This window comes from Oryx dammah, unplaced genomic scaffold, assembly GCF_014754425.2.
Source record: "Oryx dammah isolate SB20612 unplaced genomic scaffold, SCBI_Odam_1.1 HiC_scaffold_18, whole genome shotgun sequence".
NCBI classification, from domain to species: domain Eukaryota; kingdom Metazoa; phylum Chordata; class Mammalia; order Artiodactyla; family Bovidae; genus Oryx; species Oryx dammah.
In genome coordinates, this window is record NW_024070202.1 from 47059806 (window position 1) to 47084573 (window position 24768).

Sequence of the window (24768 nt, forward strand, 5' to 3'; positions counted from 1 at the left end):
GTCAGTTCCACCAAATTGGTCCCACACTCAGGGCTGCTTCCTGTTTTTCAAGTTCTGAATCCTGAACAACCATCCTCCCCCACCCAGCCCCCAACAATGGCATCCATGAAGGTACAAAAGTAATTTTCAACAGCCTCTGGGACATGGGAAATAAGGGTAGGGAATTTCCAGTTTATAAACTTTCTAAGCTTCTGGAAATTTCTAAGTTTCCAGTTTTACAAATTTATGAGCCCAATGAACAGATATTACTTATATAGTTGAGTTTAAAAAAAAAAGCTTTTTAAAAAAGCTATGTTAAAGTAGAATTGGGGCTTCCCTAGCAACTCAGTCCGTAAAGAATCTGCCTGCAATGCAGGAGAACCAGGTTTGATTCCTGGGAGGGGAGGATCCCTGGGAGAAGGAAATGGCAACCCACTCCAGTATTCTTGCCTGGAGAATCCCATGGATGGAGGAGCCTGGTGGGCTACAGTCCATGGGGTTGCAAAGAGTCAGACACAACTTAGCAACTAAACCACCACAAAGTAGAACTATTCAATCACTTTCTCAATGATGCTTTCCAAATTCTTCCATCCTTAATAAGAATTAACGAATTTCAGAAATTTAAATAACAGTGCCAACAATAATAGCAACAACAATAATAATACCAACACTATCACTACCACCACAATCTCCACCATCTGATTTCTTGCTTTAAATCATCCATCTGAATGCATCCATATCAGGGAGACTTTTACAAGTAAACATGGCTTATATATATTTGAAATCTAAACATTTTTTTCAAGTCTGATGGAAATTAATACTGATTTTCTTTTCCTCTCTCTATACTCTTGGGTGCTAGTAGCTTAATTATGTTAGACTTTAACTATTTTTCCCACACTGGGAACTTACTTTTATGCTTGGGGTAGACAACATCAAAACCAGGCAAAGGCATTACCACATCATGGATGGAGTAATTATTAACATCATCTTCCTCAATAAAGGTGGCTGTGGCTGAAAATACACCAATGAATAAATTAAGAATATGGGAAGCCCATATTCTTGAGCCCATTCTAGCCCATTTTCATGAGCCCAATCTGCTAAAATTACATATATCTAAGCAATCAGAAATGCAAGCTGATACAGGTTCAGTGGCCCATGAAGCTCAAAGAAATTAATTTGGAATATATACCTTTCTGTCTTTTCTATTTATCTATTTAAGAAATAGATATGGATTTAGAAAAAGCAGAAAACTTAAAGTAAACTACTTCTCAGCTGCAACCTCATGTTTAGGAATCCTTTTAGCTTTTTCCTCAAATACTACTACAAAACACAATCTTGAAAGCTATTACAAATGAGTGCATTTTGCTAGAAGAATAAACTATGGGAAAAAAGACAACTCAGTTAGTATTTAGAGGATGAAATGGGTTGGCACAGGGGACATTAAAACCCACCAGATGTGATCAATATTGGATAAGGAAAAATTTAATCAGGAAAAGATTAATTAAAATTTCTGTACAAATAAAAGCTCTAGTGGATTTACTGGGCACACCTACAGATGAGCAGGCTCTGTCCCCAGACAGTTTCAGGGTAGACCACACCAGAACATGGACTTTGGAAATGGACAGACTTAGTTCGATTCCCAACTTTCTCTCTTTTTTAAACCAGCTGTGGAACCTTAGGGTGAGTGACTGAACCTCGTCTGAAATACAGCATACTTTACAGTAATCCTGTGAGCTTTAATGTAGAGGGCTTACTTAGAAGGCCTGGCCCACAGTACAGGGTCAATAGCAGATGGGGCTGTTTGCACATTTTATGAACATGTCAGGCCGTGAGCATGCACATCACAGCCCCCAAGCAAAGGGAGCTCCAGTCTTGTGCTGACTAAAAGAAACTCTTTAAGGCTGACCTAGAACAGCAGGGAGGCTGAGGTACATTCAGATGTGTAGAGAAGTATTTGACAGACCCAGGTTAGGATTTGGCAAAGGATTTTAGGCAATGCTTATTCCAAATCTTATCCTAGTTAAGACAATGGAGACTAAGGTGCATATTTTCAACTCAGAACCATTTTTCCTTAAAGAGAACAGATCCAAACCAGTCAGTCTGAGCTTATACTGTCCTTACATCTCAAGCTTACCAGACACAAGCTCTCTATCTTAACCAGAAGCCAGGCTGGATTTTCAGCACTAGTGTCAAACAACTGACCCCAACGTAGGCTGAGTAAGGATGATGACCGCCTTTTACCTCCTTTGAGAACAAGGTCGCCCGGCACAGGCTTCAGCCCGTACTCGTCAATCCTCTTGCTCACCATGTTGTTCCACACGTAGCTCTGATAGCTGTGAATGTACATTAAGCGATTGTTTCTTGGTATCTGAGGGGAGGAAAAAAACCAAGCAAGAGAAAAAAAAAATTCTGAATACTGAAAGTACTGTACTTGCCAAGACACCCCATTTGTTAAGTGGCACACTTCATATAAGAAACTCCTAACTTCCATCTCCCATTTTTTTCGAAGAGCTTACAGGAACAGTGACTGATACGTGGCAACCAATTTCAGAGACGGAACCCCTCAGGCTGCAAGGTGCTCACAATCAGCAGCAGCTCCCGCTTCGTACCCACACAGTGCAGACGTGAATGTGAAGAAAACAAGTGCTTTGGAATTCATACTCTACATCAGCGGTTCCCAACTTTATTGGCACCAGTGACTGGTTTTGTGAAAGACAATTTTTCCACGGACACAGAGGGTGGGGAGGGGTGGGATGATCCAAGTGCATTATGCTTACTAAGCCATCACTGATCTGACAGGAGGCGGAGCTCAGGCAACAATGCAAGAGATGGGGGGTAGGCTGTAAATACAGATGAAGCGTCTCTCACTCACTCACTGCTCACCTCCTGCTGTGCAGCCTGGCTCCTAACAGGCCACGGACGGGTGTCAGTCCGTGGCCCAGGGGCTGGGGACCCCTGCACTAAATCAAAGACACAGACTTCAAACTCAAGGAACTTACACATCAATCATAGAGCTAACAGTGTTTTCTAATTGTACAGAAGGCAAAAGCCTATATGACTTTTTGACCACTAATTTCCTGGAACAGGAATCCTGATTTTTGGGGGGTACACCTGGGGAACAACAAGCAAGACTTAACAATTAAAAGTTAAACTTTTAGTCTATTGGGATTACGGTATCCAAACACAAATATAGGCTATACTCACCAGGACGGTACTCAGAGAAACCACACTAAAATGTAGTCAATTAGACTACTTACTGTGTAACCCTCTCACTGAGGCAGGTTACATTCTGATGCTGGAGAGTAACCAAGAAATGACCTCTATGATGGGTTCTGATTTTTCAAATACCAAGACATTAATACTTCATTTAAATCAAACCTCCTCATAGCTACTATTTCCCACACGGATGCTTTCTGCAAGCCCTCCACGTTAATCATCACCGCTCCACTGTCTGCACCCGCCGCCCTCCCCGGTCACCATCCAGGGTCTAAACAGGGATCACTCAGGTAGCACAGCTCTCAGAGGTCACCAAAGGAGCCTTATTTACCTTCTGTTCTTTTGAAATTTAGTGAAATTTAAAGATAAAAATTTCAAAGCATTAAGCGACCTTGAGTCAGGGCCTGACTTCACAAATTGCACTCACTATGCCAAATGCAGAGACTATATTCTTCATTCCGTATTTTGAAAGTCCTCGGAGAAGCTGCCCTTCCACACACCTTTTGACAGGTAGTTTTCGGAGGGCAGCGGCTGGGTCTTTGGTCTTCGCCCATTCTTCCCTGCATTTAACCAAGTACCCCTTTTCAGCTGGAGCGGGGGAGAAAAAAGCTGTGATTAAACAGTTTATCCAAAAGACAGACTTTCAAAACTTAAAACATTTCACAGAGAAGACAAAATTAGGAACTGCTATTTGTGATAGAGGTACTTGGAAGAGCTTCTGCTCACCTGAGAGCAATAATCAGAAATGAAAAGACAGGAAAGGCAGAGAGTTTACAGAACTAGATAGCTTTCATGCTACCATCTCAGGACTTAAAGTCAACCACTGAGCGCTGCCATGCCAACTCATCCTCAGACAAAACCTAGGCAGCCCTCGCTTCCTTCCCTCACTTTTTCTACTGTATCGTCGAATGTAATGGGTTACTTTCCATAAAATTAGACAACCTTCTCTCTTTTCAACATGCAAATAAATGATCATCCACAGTGGACATAATTATTTTGGTGATTTATAAAGTGATATTTAAATCCTTTTTTCAATACAGTATGAGATTAGAATTTCTAATGAACTCTTCAAACAAAAATTTTCAGTGTGCTTTCTCCAAGTTTTTATATTATATTACACTCTGTTTTTATAACAAATTAACAACCAGTGAAATCTGTTTGGAGTCCTGTATGTTCAGAGATTTTGTAGTGCACAAAGAAATAAATGTATTCATTTATGAGTTAATAAATTAGATGAGCTTGAGCTAAAGAGCTGAAAATAAGAGAGAGATAAATTATAAGTCTCTAATATATACATAAGACTTGTACAAAAATAAAGATGCAAAAATTTTGAAATAATGATGCTAATTTGCACCTATACTTTTATTCAAAGCAATTTCATGAATATCGACTCATATATTCCTTTTTTTTTTTTTAAGATTATTTTTATTCTCACCTCCAGAACGGGGTTTCAATATTAAATCCATGACTTCAGTCCAGGAATTTTGCAGTATAGCTCTAAAATTAAACAGCATTTATTTTACTTAATTTTGCATTAAGATGAGTTTTATCTGCCCACATCTGTAGAGTCAACAAATCATGTTAACTTTATATATTTTATTAAACTTGAAAGCAGAAAAACTAATATTGATATAATGACAGGTAAATGTCAAAGGAACTAAAAAGAAGAAAATTAAGAATATAACATTTATATCATTTAGTATCATCTCATTTTTAAAATGCTATACAGTATAAATACTATCTAGTCATGTTTTAAGCTGTTATACATGGTATTATCTGCATAAATCAGTCTTTATATATCAATATTTGAAACTTTAAAAAAATTTCTCCCCATATTAAAAAATTTCTTGCCTAGGTAAAGAGAATACAATTTATCTTTACGCATTATAATTTTCACCAAAATGGAAGTATCTTTACTTTTGCTGATTATAAGTTATACATGTTTCTATAAAATTAAACAGTACAGAAGAAAGGAGGTTACCTGGTATCTAACCTCTAAAAAACAAACACTGTTAACACTTCAGAGTATAGCTTTCAAGACCTGCTTGATCTTTATGTGTATGCTATTTTTCCTTTTCCTTTTATTATACTATCTTTTGCCACACAAAGGATATATTTCGTGTATCATATCTGAACATTTTTTCCTCATTAAGATTTCTGGGCTTGGAGTCAGAAAGCCCTTCCCTACCACCAAAAAACAAAAATCCCTCCTATTAATTTTTCTGTTTTTCTACTTAACTAGGGTTTTTATTTTTCACATTTAAGTTAATCTACATGAGATATTTGTGTTTTATGTAAAATGCTACTGTATATACTAATGAGATCACATATTTAACCTACTAGTTAACTAACTAGTGGTTAACTAATTTACTAACTAGTTAGTAGATTTTTAACCTACTAGTGCAATGAATTATTCTAAAAGATATCCCACTGCTGGCAATTCTTGAAGTCCTGGAACAAGCCATGCTCCAACAGTCTAGACACCCTCCTGAGTAAACACTATTCAGCGGGCCTAGGCCTTCAGTAATATTTTCAAAAAGAGCACGGTGCTAATTCAGGACTAGGTGGCGGGGCACCAAATACCACGAAAGAAAGATCTTCTGTGTGCAAAAACCTTTGTTCTCTGGCTGGTCACTTGATTTTGTAAACAGTTCTACTGAAAACCAGCCGTGCTCATTAAGATATGTGCCATCTCTGGTTGCTTTCACCCTGTAACAACAGTCTGAGGAGCTGCCGGACACACTCTGCGGCCCACAAAGTCTAACTATTTATGACCTGACCCTCTACACAAAAAGTGTGCCAACACTTGGTATAAAGTTGCTTAACTACGAGACTTCTTACAGTACTAGTATCTTTCCTTTTTTCACTTTCTTTTATAAACCGTGTAAAGTATATATAGCATAAAATTTATCATTTCAGCTATTTTTAAGTGGACAGTTCTGCGGCATTAAGTCCAGCCACACTGTCGTATAACCATCAGGACCATCTGCCTCCAGGGCTCTTCAATCCTTCATGACCAATTCAGGATTCAGTAGACAGGAACTCCTTCTTTCCCCTCGCCACAGCTCCTGGCAACCACCATTCTACTTTGTCTATAACTTTCACTACTCTAGGAATCGCAGACAAGAGGAATTACATAGTGTCTGTCCTTTTGTGACTGGCTTATTTCACTTAGCGTAAGTCTTCAGGTTTATTCGTGCTGTAGCATGTGTCAAACTGCGTTCCTTTTTAAGGCTGCATCCCACTGCATCTATGGACATTCTGTTTCTCAGTTCATCTGTTAATGGACACCTAGTTGGCTGCTTCTACCATTTGGCTATTGTGAACAATGCTCTTCTCAACATAGCTGTATAAATATCTGTTGAGTGTTTTTATTTCTTTTGGGTATACATCCAGAAATGGAACTGCAGAATCATATAGTAGAAGCTATGTGTTTTAGTTTTTGGGGACTGTCCATATCATTTCTACAATGGCAGTTCCATTCTATATACTCACCTGCAGTGTGCAAGGGCTACAATTTCTCTACACCCAACACTTATTTTCTTTCCCTTTTTGTTCTTTTTTTAAATAACAGCCATCCTAATGGGTACAAAGTCATATCCTACTGTGGTTTTGATGTACATTTCCCTAATAATTAGCGGTACTAAACATCTTTTCATGGGTTTCATAGTTGCCTGTGTATCTTCTTTGGGGAATAGTCAAGTTCTTTGCCCATTTTAAAATTAGTTTTTTTTGTTGTTATTGAATTATATGAGTGGTTTTTATTTACTTTTATTTTTTTGCCACTGCATGTGGTGTGTGGGATCTTAGTTCCCTAACCAGGGATTGAACCCAGGGCCCTTGACAGTGAAGGACGGAGTTCTAACCACTGGACTGCCAAAGAATTTCCCCCTTTTACCTGAGCTTTTTACCCTCACAACACAGCCTGAGAGGTAGAGGAAATTCTACATGATATTTTCATTTTGTGATCTTAAGGATGCATGAACAAATGCAACTTCATAGAGTCAGCTGCTGAAATTATGGACTGAATTGAGAAGACCCCTCTCCTCTCAGGACTGCAGCTGACAAACCAGTGAGCTCGAGCTGCCTCCCAAATTTCACCTTTGCTAAAGCAAAGAATTTGAAGTGCCAGGAAGAATATGAACTAAATAATCTCTCAGATCAATTCCAACTCAAGCTTCCCAATCCTAACTGCAATGTGAATAATCATTTAGGTAACACAATATGCACCGGAGAGCAGGATAGTGTAAGTAAGCTTATAAACCCGAGTCTTTACTGATGGGATTCCCACCCCAGCTCACCTAGGGATTTCCTATTATCACAAAGCTGACAAGAGGGTTCTTAAAATGAATTTTATATGCTATCTGCATCCTACACCACTTTCTTTAAAGGGTGAGGGAAGGGCAGGTACCAGTTTAAGAAATTAGGAAGCACCTGTTAATAGAGACCACAAGCTACTCGTCTCCTTCAGGCTACTCTGGGGCTGAGTTACCCAACCGCTACTGTTAGGTCATGTACTGAGCCAAGATTTATCTGTGTAAAAGAAAACAGAATCCCTGGATGGGCTATTAGGTGGGAGAGAAAAACTGACTCATCAGGTTAAAGCTCTCTGAACCCTGACTTACTTTTTCACCTTGTACATGAACTATCATAAACTAGAACAAAACTTATGGAGGCTATGGATCAGTTGGTCATCTAAAAGGATTCTTTTGGTCCAGTTTTCCAGGAAATCTAGAAATAACTAAAAACACCACTGACAAAAAAAAAAAAATCCTGCTTCTTTTTATTTTTTAATGAGCAAGTTCTTTCAGACAAAAGTTAAGAAATTAAATACAAACCTTCCAACTTGATATGTGGGGACAGCTGTTGTTCCAAACCTCTGCATTCCGTAGTAGTTGATAAACCCAATCTCCTTGAGAGAGTTCATGGCTTGTTCCACTTGGTTGTCAGTTCCTGTTATATTTCTGTGGGGGGCCCAAATGACCCAGAGAAAAAAATTTACAGGCAAACACACTCAGGGATGCAAATCATACGTGACATAGCTTGGCTCCTGTGTTTTTCCCTTGTTCCATGGAGCTTTCTCTCTACCTCCCAAGGACTTTGTCTTTTTAAAAACTGCGAAGTGTACACAACACAAAATTTACCATTTTAGCCATTTCTAAGCATGCAATATGGTAGCATTAAGTATATTCACAGTGTTGTGCAACCTCTACCACTATATACTTCCTGAACTGCTTCATCTTCTCAAATTGAAATGCCAGTTACTGAACAGTAACTCATCTCCCCACCTTACACCCCAGGTAACCTTTATTCTACTTTTTTGTGTCTATGAATCTGCCTATTCTAGGTAGGTGGAAGTGTAAGGTGTCTTTTGCATTTCAAGGAGATTGCCTCATTCCAAAGGTGGCGCTGAGTGAGTAGAGGCGTGGCTGTATTGGCACAAACACTACAGCTGGGTTTGCTCTCCCAGCTCCATCGGACCCCACCTCGCCTTTCTGGGCCGCCAAGACCATTGGTGCCAGCTCACTGGAATTAACAACCATTCCAAAGGGACCCGAGGTGACCCAAGAAGATCCTCCCTGCTCTGTACTCCGCATCGCAGCTCTTTACCTGAGGACGACTGTGAAGTGATTTCCTTGAAGCTCTCCCAATTTCAGAGGGTTTTTCTGATAGCTGAAATTCCCCAGCTTAAAGTTCATCAAGCACTTGTTCAAGTGGGCAAGTCTTTGTGCAGTTATTCTAAAAAATACAAAATGTAAAAGGAGCAGAAAGATAGTCATGACCTGTTGCCTGGCTAATATGATCTAGGACAGTTTATGACAGAAAATGGCAGCTTAAAATGAGACTAGAAGCTGTGATGGCAGAAAAGAAAGGCACCAAGGCCAGTGGGGTAAGCCTATCTTTCATTCGCCTCTGGAATGTTCCTCCAGCCTGAGGTCACCTGTTCCTACTGGAATGATGTAACCTGGGCCATCGTTATATTCTTAAAGAGTCTCATGTTATTTGCGTACTGATAATGGAACAATTCTGTTTGAAATTTTCTACTTTTTGTGAGGGGAGAAGGGTGAGAAAGGGAGCGGAGAGCAATTCCTACAGGTAAAAAAGTTCTTACTAAACATTAAAAAAGAATCATAGTTTCATTTTTGTCCATCAGAAAAATATTCTAATCATGCTACAGAAAACTTGGAAAAGTACAGAGAAATACAGAAGAAAACAAAACTCAGTCTCATCAGCTAAAAAAAAAATGTCAGTATCTAACTTTGAATTTCCTCCTATCCTTTCTTTCTTTCTTAAACACACGTCAGATATATGTATATGATCTTTATCTGACTACATATATTTAGTCAGAATCACATAATCTATACTTTCCTGATATCATTTAAAAGGTATTAAGTTTCCTTGAAAAACTAACTTCTTTAGCAATACACGTAAAAAAAGAAGTACAGTACTAGAAAGCCTCTGCTGTAACTCTGTCCCTCAATACCCCTCTCCACTGGCAGCCAACATGAACAGTTTCTTGTATATGCCTCTAGAAAAACACTTTCTGTACAAGTAAGTGTTCCTATTATCTTCTCTCTCTCTCTTTGGAATTTCTCAGTAAGCTTCTAATATATGTTATATGGACAGAACTGCTTGACAGATTTCCACAAAGTGAATGCAACCATGTAACCAGCACCCAGATCCTCCCTTTTAAAAAACAATTTTTTTTGTTACAATTACAAATTGTTTATTATCTTCCTTTATTCACAGAAAACTGGAAAACTGCCTATTAGAGACCTGCCTTATCCAGAGAGTCCTTTCAGAAGCTGCCTCACTCTGTGTAGATCTTTTCTCTGGCCTTCATCTGACCAGTCCCCTGGGATGGCCATTTAAATTGCTAGCCATCTTCTGCTATTACTATAAAGTACTCTCTAACAAACATCCTCATACAGACTTCATGGAACACCTACATAGGTGAATGATTTAGATATGTTCATATCTAAGGAGAAGTGGTGGATTTTAAATTTTAACCCCTACTGTTCTCCAAAAAGGTTATACCAATTCACACTGCCATATGTTAGTGCCTCCTGTCTCATGCCTGTCTCCTCACACAGCATGTTATAAACCTTATTTTAGCTCTGCCAGGCAAAATTTAAAATGCTGTTTTCATTTTTACTTACCTGCTTCTTACTGTGAGAGAATTTAAACATTTTTTCATGTCTTGACTGTGGAGTACCTATTCTTCCTACTACCTCTTTTTCTATTGGATTGTTAATATTCTTCTGTTTTCATAGATTAAGGAAATCTACCCTTTACCACACAGTGAGAAAATATTATCTCCCATTTTGTGAGTTCACTTAATATTTTTATACTTTGGAAAATTTCCCAACTTAAAAAAAAAAAAACTGGTAACACTGTAACGAAATCTTATACTTTACACTCAGATTTACCAATTGCTAACATTTTCCCACTATAATTTACATGTATTTCTAGACATATGAACACTCCTAGAATCCCATGGATGGAGGAGCCTGGTGGGCTGCAGTCCATGGGGTTGCTAAGAGTCAGACACGACTGAGCGACTTCACTTTCACTTTTCACTTTCAGGCATTGGAGAAGGCAATGGCAACCCACTCCAGTGTTCTTGCCTGGAGAATCCCAGGCACGGGGGAGCCTGGTGGGCTGCCATCTATGGGGTCGCACAGAGTCGGACACGACTGAAGCGACTTAGCAGCAGCAGCAGCAGCATACCACACATACATGCGCGCGCGCACACACACACACACACATTCTGAACCACGTGAGAGTGAGCTGCAGCCTGGGGACATCTCACCCTTAAAGAGAGTGCAGTATGTGTCTCCTAAGAACAGCAGTCTCCCAAGCCACTCACCACTGGTAACCCTCAGGGAGCCTACCGGAATTCAGTGCTACCGAACAGCAGTCCAGATTCAAACTCACCCAATTCCCCCATAACGTTACTGAGATTTTGTGTGTGTGTGCTTAGTCGCTCAGTAGTGTCTGACTCTTTGCGACTCCACGAACTGTAGCCCATCAGGCTCCTCTGTCCATGGGGATTTTCTAGGCAAGAATACAGTAGCGGGTGCCATGCCCTCCTCCTCTGGATCTTCCCAATTCAGGGATCAAACCCAGGTCTCCCACATTGCAGGCAGATTCTTTACAGTCTGAACTACCAGGGATTTTTAATGCTACCTAACTTCAGGATCTAATCAAAGACCAGGACAATCATTATTTCCACAACAGTAAGACTCCCATAGGTTATGCTCAAAATCTTACTGTGAGGAAACAATGATTGTCCTGGTTCTTGATTAGATCCTGAAGTTAAGGAGCTTAAAAAAAATCTAAGTGACGCTACTGGGAGGAATTGGGTGAGTTTGGATGTGGACTGCTCCTCAGTAGCACTGAATATTCATTGGAAGGACTGATGCTGAAGCTGGAGAGCCAATACTTTGGTCACCTAATGTGAAGAGCTGACTCACTGGAAAAGACCCTGAGGCTAGGAAAGATTGAGGGCAAAAGGAAAGGAGGGCAGCACAGGAGAAGATAGTTAGATAGCATCACCAACTCAAATGGGCAAGAATTTGTGCAAACTCTGGGAGACAGTGAAGGACAGAGGAGCCTGGGATGCTGAAGTCCATGGTGTCGCAAAGAGTTGGACATAACTTAGTGTGAGTGACATGACACTCATGTCTGAGTTACTGAGCAACAACAAAAAAACTCCCACATTCTGGCGGGAGTGTCACCCAGGAGATGCTGAGGCCTTTTCAGTGTATCACAACAAAATGGTACCTTTTCCTCCTTTTCCTTTTAAAATTTGTAACCTGTGGCGTGCCATATAAAAATTCTGTGCCTAGCCTGTTTCCCCACTGTCTTTCATCCAGCTGTTTCGATGCCCAAGGATAGCTGCTGGCAGGTGCAAATACTACTGTGCTGACTGTGAAAGTGTTTGTAAACCACCCCCCACCCCATTCCTCCTGTATCAGTTGACATTCTACAAACAAGGACTAGATAGTAAAATTTTAATTGAGAGTTTTTAAAAATACCTCTGGGATTAAAGCTTTACTTAGAAAGGGTGTCCCTAGTTGGAGATTATTTTTTTAAACAGTATCCCCAGGTATAAGTAGAGTGCCTTTTTTTTTTAACTTTTTATTTTGTATCGGAGTATAACCGATTAACAAACAATGTAGTACTTTTACACTTATTCAGTTGTTGCTTTAGAGTATAAAGGATACTTTTTCTTCTGTTTCATTTTGGCTTACAGTAGTGATGTGTCTCATTTACAGCAGTGCTGGCCTCCATGCAATCATTAATACACTAATCTTCACTACTGGTCTTTTACAAAAGACTGGTCTTTCACACTGGCTGAAGCAAAAAAGGAAAGAACTCCGGGCACAGGGGTTCCAGGGCTTTGACTGGGAGTCTCTGTTTACTCTCCCCAGTCAACTGCTGATGCCAGAAGTGGCTCATTTAGAAAGGAGGGGGATGAGGTCATGCTCTCTCCCTTGGCTTTAAATTATGGTCTCTTTTCATCCTGGGCCACAAGGAGACTAAGGAAAGAGGGGAAAGTTTTTCACACAGAAGCCAGTAACTGCATCAGCTGCTGCTCAGTGGCTTTGGTTCTGCATTTTAAATTAACAGCATCACGTGTTCCTTTTTGTTTTTGACTTTTTTTGTTTTTTAAAGGTAGATTATGGAGTATAAACATTACATCAAAGACTTGGCTACAAAAAATAAACCCACAAATTTACTAGCTCAGAACATCTTTTCTCTGCTGATTTTAAATGCTACATATCTGGGTCTGTAATTATTCTAATTCTACCCATTTATGTGTAAGTACCACACTGCTTTAACTGCTATACTTCTATAATAGGTTTAAAATATACTGTGGCTAGACAATCATATGTAAAAAAATGAAATCAGAACATTTTCCAACATCAGATACAAAAATAAACTCAAAAAGGATTAAAGAGCTAACTCTAAGACCAGATACTATAAAACTAGAGGAAAACAGGCAGAACACAATTTGACAAAAATCACAGCATTATTTTCATAAGTCTGTCTTCTAGAGTAATGGAAACAAAAGCAAAAATAAACAAATGGGATCTAATTAACCTTAAAAGCTTTTGCATAGCAAAGGAAACCATAAACAAAATAAAAAGACAATCTACAGACTGGGAAAAATACATTTGCAAATGATACAAGCAACGATGGTTTAATTGACAAAACATACAGTTTATACAGCTCATTATCAAAAAACAAACAGCCTAATCAAAAATAGGCAGAAAAAAATAAATAAAATTTAAAAATGGCCAGAAGACCTAAACAGACATCGCTCCAAAAAGATGGCCAACAGGCACATGAAAAGATGCTCAATAATGCTAATTCTTAGATAAATGCAAATCAAAATTACTGTAAGGTGCCACCTCCCACTGGTCAGAATGGCCATCATTAAAAAGCCTACTGATAGGGCTTCCCTGGTGGATCGATGGTGAAGAATCCACCTGTCAATGCAGGAGGCATGGGTTCGATTCCCGGTCCAGGAATCCCACACGCTGCAGAGCAACTAAGCTTGTACACACCACAACACAACCACTGAGCCTGAGCCACGGCTACTAAAGCCTGTGCACCCAACAGCCCGTGCTCTGCAGCAAGAGAAGCCACCACAGTGAGAAGGTAATGCACTGCAACTAGAGAGCAGCCCTGCTCACTGCAACTAGAGAAAGGCTGCACAAAAACAAACACCCAGCACAGTCAAATATACATTAAAAAAAAAAAAGGATAATAAATATTGGAGATGGTGCAGGAAAAAAGAGAACTCTGTATACTGTTGGTAGGAATGTAAACTGGCACAGCCACTATGGAGAACAGTATGGAGATTCCTCAAAAACTAGTGACAGAGTTGCCAGAGGAGCCAGCAGCCCCACTTTTGGGCACACACCCAGAAGAGACGAAAACTCTAATTCAAAAAGATGCACGCACCCCAGTGTTCACAGCAGCACTATTTACAGCATATCAAGACATGACAGCAACCTAAATGTTCATCTAGAGATGTGAACAGCTAAAGAAGAGGCGGCATATATATACAACAGAATATTACTCAGCCAGAAGAGAAAAAAATAATGTCATCAGCAGCAACATGATGGACCTGGAGATGATTATCCTAAGGAAAGTAAGTCAAAGACCAATATATGATATCACTTACATGTGGTTAAAAAAAAAAGGAGCTTATTTACAAAACAGAAACAGATGCACAGAGAAAACAAACATGGTTACCAAAGGGGAAAGACAGGAGGGAGGAATAAATTTGGAATGTGAGATTAACATATATACACTACCCTATATAAAATAAACAAGTATGCATTACATAGCACAGGGAACTGTATTCATTATCTTGTAGAAACCAATAATGGAAAAGAATCTAAAAAGAATTTGTGTTTACATATAACACAAGTATAAAATCGACTTTGTTGTTCATCTGAAACAATGTAAGTTAATTGTACTTCAATAAAAATAAGTAAATTGCTCTAAAAAAACCCAGGTGATAAGTGAAAGAAACAGATTATTATAAATCCAGAAATAGAGTGGAGAGTGTGGTAAAAATGTTTTAGTAATCTAAGTGTACAATTTACTCCAAAATCACCATGGGACTGTTTTAATAAAAATATTTTAAATGATATATATATATATATTTCATTATAAATTTTTACACTAATCCCCCTTTATTAGTCATTTCTTCCAGAATTTTTATGGTCAGTTCTGACTCTTTCCCACATTACAATCAGCTTGATTAGTTTGAAACATTCTATTGGTATTTTCATTTAGTATCAGCATAAATGTACATGTTTATTCATTAAAAAACATTTATATGTATCCAAGAACAGATTACAGCATTCATTTACTCAAGCCCTTTTACATTTATCAATAGCATTTCAAAGTTTTCTTCACAGAGAGAGATCTTACACTTTACAAAAATTTTTGTTTCTAGGTATGTTCTTTTCTTCATCTTCTTCTGTGTAAAATATTTTTTTCTGCTATAACTTCTAATAGGTTATCATCTGAATACTGATTTTTGTATATACTCTTTCCTATCTTGCATAACTTTCAGTTAACTCCTTCAATGGAAACAATCATACATCAGTAACAAAACTGCAGTCTGGCCTCCTCCTAATTTTTACATCACTTATTTCCTAATTATTCTTTGTATTATAGAATGCCAAGAACAAATATAAGTAGTAGTAATAGTGTGGTCATCTCCATTTTGTTCTCAGTTCTAATAAAATGCTCTAATATTTCATGGTTAAACAAGATGTCTGGTTTTTCACTTGCACATTTGGCCATTTAAAAATACTTTCACATTTTCTTATGTTAGTATTCATCTTTCTCTACTTTAGCAAAGAGAGTTTTAAAAAATTAGAAATAATCTAATATAGTAAAAAATAACTCATCAATTTTAATTTACTTAGTCATTCATTTTATTTAAGACTTTTCAATTTGGGTCACCTGGGTTGGTGACAATTTTTTAAAGCTACAAACGCTACACGGTACATCACTGTGCCTCAGCAAGTGGCTTTACCTTCCTTCTGAATTCAAGCGTCCTCTGAAGAGCTGAGAACTACCAGAACAAAGGGCTTCTGAGCTTCACTTTGTTGACTACACTTCTCTCTTTACAACTCTGGACTGCATGGTGTTTCTCAGAGTGGGCCCTTGAGCGCACTCCTATTGGCTCTTATTGTCAGGAGCCACGTTCCAGCTTTGGCAGGAAGTAACAAGGGTTGGGAAGGTCTGGATGCGGTTCCTGGGCCCTGGGCCTGCATGAGAGGCTATTCTGCCCCTAACTGGCTGGTCTAGAGATCCATGCCCATATTTTAGACTCAGACCCTAATTACAGAAGCTGCCCCACAGGGGCCTGCACAGCCTCCCAAGTCCCAACATTACATGCAAAATTACTGAGGAAATTTTATTCTACTTCTTCATTAAAAATATGCTGTTACTGAGTTAAACTGTTTAAAATCCACCATATAATACCAGTTTGCCATTTCATCTCAGAGAATTCTTGTTTCCTTGCTGAAAATTTAGCCATATTCCCTGAAAGCAATCAATTTCTTGATGCATTATCAATCAATCAATTTGTTTCCTGGTTCAATATGTGCAGAAGCAGCCTGACCAAATTTCTTAAGGAAAGAAGAAGTGTCACTGTCCACTAATTATTATAAAATGCAGGAAGCTAGCCAGAGAAGTAGGCAAACCTCATATTCCATTACCCTCTCTCCTGGCCCTGAATGCCCTGTCCAACCCAAGTACCAAAAGGTGTGAAGTGGGTCTGTACCAGCTCGGGCCAGCTGCTCAGAGGAACCACATCCTTGACTTTAGACATATGGAGCTGACGGCAGACCCACAGGGCATCAATTAGTCCAGAAACAGTATCCCAAAGGGTCCAGGAAGCAAAGGATCAGGATGAACAGTGGGAGGAAAGGGAGGACAGAGCCCCTCTTTGGTCAGTAACTCTTGCTATAAAAATGGACAGGAAATTTAAGAGTCAAGAGGAAAGAAGGAATCAGATAGGCAGCTTGGCAGTTCTGGAAAGAGATTAGGGAGACTGCTTCCCAATAGCCATGAAAGACAGCTTAGTTCTTTTTTTTTTAATAAAGAGCTAAAATGAACATAACAAAAAACTTATCATTTTAAGCATTATAAAGTGTACAACTCGGGGGGGTTTAGTATAGTCACAATGTTGTGCAACTGTCACCATTATCTAATTCCAGAATATTTCCATCACTCCCAAAAGAAACCGTACACCTATGACCCCCCTTCCCTTTCCCTGCGACTCCTAGCAACCACTAACCTACTTTGTCTTTACAGATCTCCCTATCTGGGACATTTCATACAAACATATAATATGTGGTCCTTTGCGTGTGACTTCCCTTACTTAGTTTACACAGTGATTTTAAGGTTCGTTCATGCTATAGTATATATCAAGGCTTCCCTGGTGGCTCAGTTGATGAAAAATCTGCCTGCAGTGCAGGAGACCTGGGTTAGATCCCCAAGTTGCGAAGATCCCCTAGAGAAGGAAATGGCAAACCACTTCAGTACCCTTGCCTGGAAAATCCCATGGACAGAGGAGCCTGGTAGGTTGCAGTCCATGAGGTAGCAAAGAGTTGGGCACCACTGAGCAACCAACACATGTACTTCATTCTTTTTCATGGCTGAATCAAATTCTACAGTTGATTCTTGAATACACAAAAACATGTATTTGTGAATCCTACTAGCATAGCAGAAAGCAAGAGAACACTCAGTTCTTGCTGGTGTGGGTGCTCCTTGGGATGAAGTTGACAGTACCTTTCATGATACTGTTCACAGTTTTAATTTTGATGATCCTGGATCAAACTCTTTGGTTGTAAATTCATAGCAATCCTGTGAGTAACTTGGGAATACCAAAATCTCACTTTTAAACGCCAGGAGCCAACCTAAGCAGCATGTTGCACAAAATGCCTTTATTAACAAAGCCAGGAAAATACTGGCCCAGGCTCAGAAAGGAGACTGGCAGGAAGAGGCAGGAAGAGAAACAAATCATGCTGAATGAGGCTGTTCCTGCTTGAGATCCTGTGAAAACTACCAGGCGACTTTGGAGAGTTACATGAAGCTGAGAAGCTGCTTATCCCAAACACTAATCAATTCAGCAGTAATTAAAATCCTTGCATGGCAGAGTGGGTTTATCCTGTCTACCAGTTCTCACGGGAAAGGCCAATCCACTCGGCCCCACATATCCATTAAGCAAACGAAGGGAGTAGCCTGCATCCGTGAGATAAGTGCTATGTGCTTTCCAAAGGCTAACGTTTAGGTGTTTAATATGGTTTCTTACTAAGTCAACAGGAAGACGATAAAGGCAGCAAAGGTCTATGAAGACAGAATCGCAGTGTGATCAAGCATGACACCTGGTGGCTGACTAAGAAGAGAAGTATACCTTCATTCTTCAAAGATGTCACATCATAAAATGCAATACAAAATAAGGAGATGCCCTGTTTTGACACTGAATATTAGCAAATATTTTTTTTTTTAAGATTAAAATGTGTCAGGAAGGATTCTGAAGAAGAATAAAGGTGACAAACTGGTACCGCCTTTCTACAGGGCAATTAAACTCTGGATCAAAAACCTAACATCTAGAATTTCACATTCTACTGCTAAGTTTATCTTTTTTGTTTTTGTTTTTTTGGCTAAGCTTATCTTAATGAAGTTACCACAGATGTGTGCCAAATTTAGCTACCAATATGTCCATCATGGAACTGCTTATAATAGCAAGAAATGGAAAACCATGTAAAATTAAAAAATAGAGTAACAGCTCATAAATTAGGATACACTGGAAAAGACCCTGGTGCTGGGAAAGATTGAAGGCAAGAAAAGGGGGCGACAGAGGATGAGATGGTTGGACGGTATCACCGACTCAATGGGCATGAGTTTGAGCAAACTCAGGGAGATAGTGAAGGACAGGGAAGCCTGGTGTGCTGCAGATCATGGGGTTGCAAACAGTTGGACAAGACTTAGCAACTGAAGAAAAAAAACATATACTTAAATATCTTTTGCTACACGTGACCACCTGACCTGCCTCTTGAGAAATCTGTATGCAGGTCAGGAAGCAACAGTTAGAACTGGACATGGAACAACAGACTGGTTCCAAATAGGAAAAGGAGTACATCAAGGCTGGATATTGTCACCCTGCTTATTTAATTTTTATGCAGAGTACATCATGAGGAATGCTGGACTGGAAGAAGCACAAGCTGGAATCAAGATTGCCAGGAAAAATATCAATAACCTCAGATATACAGATGACACCACCCTTATGGCAGAAAGTGAAGAGGAACTAAAAAGCCTCTTGATGAAAGTGAAAGAGAAGAGTGAAAAAGTTGGCTTAAAGCTCAACATTCAGAAAACGAAGATCATGGCATCTGGTCCCATCACTTCATGGCAAATAGATGGGGAAACAGTGGAAACAGTGTCAGACTTTATTTTTGGGGGCTCCAAAATCACTGCAGATGGTGACTGCAGCCATGAAATTAAAAGACGCTTACTCCTTGGAAGAAAAGTTATGACCAACCTAGATAGCGTATTTAAAAGCAGAGACATTACTTTGCCAACAAAGGTCCGTCTAGTCAAGGCTATCGTTTTTCCTGTGGTCATGTATGGATGTGAGATTTGGACTGTGAAGAAGGCTGAGTGCTGAAGAATTGATGCTTTTGAACTGTGGTGTTGGAGAAGACTCTTGAGAGTCCCTTGGACTGCAAGGAGATCCAACCAGTCCATTCTGAAGGAGATCAGCCCTGGGATTTCTTTGGAGGGAATGATGCTGAAGCTGAAACTCCAGTACTTTGGCCACCTTATGCGAAGAGTTGACTCATTGGAAAAGCCTCTGATGCTGGGAGGGATTGGGGGCAGGAGGAGAAGGGGATGACAGAGGATGAGATGGCTGGATGGCATCACGGACTCGATGGACGCGAGTCTGAGTGAACTCCAGGAGCTGGTGATGGACAGGGAGGCCTGGCGTGCTGCGATTCATGGGGCTGCAAAGAGTCAGACACGACTGAGCGACTGAACTGAACTGAACAGGGAAAGATGTACATCATTTACTGTTTGCAAGAAAAAACACACTTTATGTAAATATTTTAGTTTTAGGAAATAAACTAAAGAAAAAGCTAAGGAAAAAAAACTCTTCCACAAAAAATACATCAAGTCGTGAACAAGGCAATCTGAAGAAGTACAACTGTGGTGGTACTTTCATTTTCTACCTTATGTTTTCTGTGTTGAAAACAAAACAAACGAATCTATCTTTAAATTTAGGTGGAGAAATTCAGAGCCAGCTGGCCGGAAAGCACAGGAGTTGACTACAATATTTCAGACACCAAAGAGAAGTCAAGAACCTTCTACGCCCCATATCCAGAGTATAGGAAAGGCTGACTCCTTGAGCCACTGCCAGTCCCCTGCTCTCAGGAGCTGCTGACCAGCCCATCACCACACAGGCTATTCAAATCTTCCCACTGTTTTCAAGTTCCCTTTCCCACTCCCGTCCCCCTTACTCTCAGCAGATGACCCCACATTCCACGTGTCTCAGGCACAAAGAGACCAGGGCAACAGGTGGGAGTGCCAGCATCTTCAGGCGTCACTTCCTGCTCTGCCCCAGACATGGCACCACGCACACTGCTAGTGATGTCGTACTGTAGAGAGCAGATGTTCTCGACCTGCCTTTATGCCTTTACCATGACCTCATGCCCAGGGTCCAAGGTCAAGGAAGAGAAGGGCTGGAAAATCCACTAGGAAGCAATTGGGAACTCAATCCTGACACTATCTCAAATTAATCAGAAGGTGGGAGGGGAGCCAAATGGCAGGGGACTAAGGGGCGAAGAGGAGGTGCTACCTCAACTTCTTTATGAAAAGACAGGGGAATTATAAGCACATGTATGCCTTTAAGTGGGGATAGCAGGCATAGATGACTTTAGAATTAACAAGTGGGTAAACTAAAATGCCGGACTGGATGAGTTACAAGCTGGAAACAAGATAGGCAGGAGAAACATCAACAACCTCAAATATGAGGATGATACCACTCTAATGGCAGAAAGCAAAGAGGAAATAAAGAGCCTCTTGGTGAGGGTGAAGGAGGAGAGTGAAAAAGCTGGCTTAAAACTAAATATTAAAGAAACTAAGATCATGCCATCCAGGCCCATCACTTCATGGCAAATAGAAGGGGAAAGGGTGAAAGTGAAAGTGACCGATTTCCTCTTCTTGGGCTTTACAATCACTGTGGATGGTGACTGCAGCCATGAAATTAGAAGACTATTGCTTCTTGGCAGAAAAGCAATGACAAACCTAGATAGTGTGTTGAAAAGCAGAGACATTACTCTGATGACAAAGGTCCGTACAGACAAAGTTTTGGTCTTCCCAGTGGTCACGTATGGTTGTGCGAGTTGGACAGTAAAGGCAGAACAACAAAGAATTGATGCCTTCAAACTGTGGTGCTGGAGAATACTCCTAAATATCCCTTGGACAGCAAAGAGATCAAACCAGTCAACCAATCCTAAAGGAAATCAACCCTGAAAACTCGTAGGAAGGACTGATGCTGAAGCTAAAGCTCCAGTATTCTGGTCATCTGATGAGAACAGCTGACTCATTAGATAAGTCCCTGATGCTGGGAAAGATCGAGGTCAGAAGGAGAAGAGGGCGTCGAGGAGGAGATGGCTGAATGGCATCACTGATGCAATGGACATGAACTAGGGAAAACTTCAGGAGATGGTGAGGGACGGGGAGGCCTGGGGTGCTGCAGTCCATGGGGTCACAAAGAGTCAGACAGGACTGGGTGCCTGAACAACAATAAACTGTACATATGCAAAATGTACAAGTTTTAACACGTGAATAAGCCTGTGAAGCCATCAACGCACTCATGACAACAAGCACCTGCAACCCCCATTTCCTCCTGCCCCGTTACTTCTTCCCCCCACCATCCTCCACCTCAGGGGTAGGTAAGCATGGACACCTGAGCCTGTCTGACTGCCGGCTTTCTAGAATCGAGGATGGACACCTGAGTCTGTCTGGCCACCCGTCCTTCTAGAATCTAGACCAGTGGTTCTCAACCAGGGCTATTCTGCTCTTCGAGAGACATTTAGCCAGGTCTGGAGACATTTTTGTCTGTCACAGTGCTGACATGAATAGGGGGAAAGTTACTGAAATTCTGTGGTAGAGAGAGACCAGGGCTGGTGCTGAATGTCCTAGAGTGCACAGTATGGCCCCTTCAACAAGGAATTATCCAGCCCAAAGGGTCAGCAGTGAAAAGGCAGAGAAGCCCAGTTTAGATTAAAACTCGAGCATCCAGGGAATTCCCTGGTGGTCAAGTGGTTAGACTCCACATTTCCACCGCTGAGGGCCTGGGTCTGGTCCCTGGTTGGGGAACTAGGATCTCACAAGCTGAGTGGCACAGCCAAACTAAACAAAGAAAAAAAGCCTGAGCATCCCATTTTCTGTGAAAGTCTCCCTGGCCTGCCCCCACAATAAGTGCCACACTTTGTTAGCAGGTCTTGCCTAACACCCCAAATACACCTCTATTCTAGCATTTACATCACTGTGTGTAAGTTCTGATTTACCTGTCCGCTTCATCATAATTACTTCAAAAGCAAAGACCACCTTTTTCCTTTGCAGATCTTCAGTGTATAACAAAAGAGCTCATTCACTGTTTTGTAATTAAACTTTAAATAACTTATATTTAACAATCAATGAATAAGAGAGACAAAAGATAAAGAATATATTCACATATTCTCTTGGTTCTACCACACAAATCCTTTAAAAATGACATAAATAATACCAGCTTGCTGTGAAAACATTATGGAATGCAGATAAGCAAGAAGAAAAGAAACAAATAGAAAAGCAGTTTTTTGAACAGACAGAGGCACTATCTAAAGATGGAAGAGGTAAACCCCACAAAGCAAATCCTCAAACTTGGAAATACAGTGCTAGGATTTTTACAGAACGAACCCCAGTATGTACTCCAACTTACTTGAGAACAGCAATCTCCTGAACGGTTATGGCTCTTTTATCTTTGGTTCCCATGTAGGAGAATATGTTTGGCTTGACTCTGATGAGGCAAAAACAAAACCATACAAAGTCACATACCGTTAGGAAATCACGCTTCTCATAATTTAAGATTTAAAATAAATATACTTAAAATAGTAACAGAGTAAAAGAAAAGTAAGGATAAACTTTATTTAAAAATATATCCAGGAAAACATAAATTAGTATTTCTTAAAAGCTAAGAAACTAAATGATGCCTGGACAAACTCCCTCCTTATCTCTGTGACTTGGAATGTGTCAGAAAAGGAAGTAATGCACTTTCTGTTGATTTCATGCAATTCATATAATTATATAACCGAAGGTAAAGAACTATCCATCCTAGATGTATCATGCATCACTTCAAAAATTTTGTATTTTCAATTTCTAAAAGTTAATATTATATGAATTTTCCATAAATATATACTATTTCTTTGTATAAAGCCAAATGCTACAACAGGGAACAGAATAGTTTTAATATGAAGATACAAGTAAGCTAGATAACTAAGAGGAATTTAATAAAAACTGTTCCACATGAATAGGAGAGAAACAGGAAGGATTTTTGAACTCTGAGCAATCCAGATCTCATGTGAGCTCCCTTCCCTTCTCTCATTGGAACTGTCTTCTCCCCAGGGTTCAGGGACAGACAAGGCAAGAGAGAAAGCTAGCAGTAAATAAAATGCTGCTTTATTAGGTACTGTGTCCTATGGGATGAACTGTGCTCCCCTGAAATTTCTGTGTTGAGGCTGCCTCCCGGTAGCTCCGAACCCAGCAGGATTTGGAGCCAGAGCTATAAGAGGTCATTGAGTTAAAACGAGGCCCTCATTCGATTAGACACATGTCCTAGTACAACAAGAGGAGACTTGGCCTCACAGAGGACTCTGGGACATACACACTCAGAGGCAAGGCCACGGGAGGGCACAGAGGCGGCGGCCACCCGCAAGCCAAGGAAAGGCCTCCGCGAACAACCGACCTGCCAGCGCCCGCAGCTTGGGGCTCCCCGCCTCCACAGTTTAGGAAAACAAAGGGCTGCTTCTGAAGCCACTCACTTCGCAGCACCTTGTTAAGGCAGTCAGAGCAAACTAACACAGTCTGTACTATGTTTAAACCAGGTTAAATACATATCAGAAAGTACATTTCCATTGTGTACAGATTTGCTCTGGTACTTGAATCCATTTCTGAAAATAAAACGGCAACCCGGCCCATCCTCAGAGACCCAAATTCTATTACATTTGCATTCCTATGAGAAAAATTGACTGGTCTCAGGTTTCCAATCCAGTTGATTTCTAGGAGTTCAGAACTCAGATTTAGCAACAGACCTCTGCAACTACATCAAAGTATGAGTTTTCAGGAGAGACAGTTAATTTGTCTTTTTTCCCCTAAATATTTATTTTTGGCTGTGCTGGGTCTTCACTGCTGCAAGTGGGCTTTCTCTAGCTGCTGCGAGCAGGGGCTACTTTCTAGCTGTGCTGTGCAGGCTTCTGACTGAGGGGGCTTCTCTTACTGCAAAGCATGGGCTCTAGGGCATGCAGCCTCAGCAGCTGAGCACAGGCTCAACAGTTGAGGTTGAGGTGCAGGGGCTTAGTTGCTCTGTGCTATGTGGGATCTGCCTGGATCAGGGATCACACCTGCAACCCCTACACTGGCAGGCGGATTCTTCACCACTGGATCAGCAGGGAAGTCCAATTAATGTTTACTGTAGCTGGATGGACTAGTAACTCTCTATTATATGTAACCATTTACTTAGAGAATTGTCATTTTGAATCACTGGCCATTTGCAAGGAGGTTAAAAAAAATTAATTCAACTATTGTCTACAAAAACTAAAATTGGGAACTCCCTGGCAGTCCAGTGGTTAGGACTCAGGACTTTCACTGCTGTGGCCCAGTTTCAATCCCTGGTGGGGGAAGTAGGATCCCACAAGGCACAGCCAAAACAATAAAAAAGACTGTAACTGGGTGGTACATTTTCTACCTGTTTGCCTATTTTCCCATTCT

At 40.4% G+C, this 24768-nt stretch overlaps 1 protein-coding gene across 2 annotated transcripts in view; it reads right to left on the reverse strand.

Moving 5' to 3' along the window:
* Window positions 1–24768, reverse strand: part of PUS7 (pseudouridine synthase 7) — a 55104-nt gene that overhangs the window by 6572 nt on the left and 23764 nt on the right. For both annotated transcript variants that reach the window (XM_040260809.1, XM_040260808.1), the window contains 7 exons: window positions 22724–22801; window positions 8806–8934; window positions 8034–8159; window positions 4631–4692; window positions 3623–3783; window positions 2221–2347; window positions 889–990 (listed from right to left, as the gene is read on the reverse strand). In XM_040260809.1, coding sequence (XP_040116743.1) covers window positions 889–990; window positions 2221–2347; window positions 3623–3783; window positions 4631–4692; window positions 8034–8159; window positions 8806–8934; window positions 22724–22801 — 785 coding nt within the window. The remainder of the gene's footprint in view (window positions 1–888; window positions 991–2220; window positions 2348–3622; window positions 3784–4630; window positions 4693–8033; window positions 8160–8805; window positions 8935–22723; window positions 22802–24768) is intronic.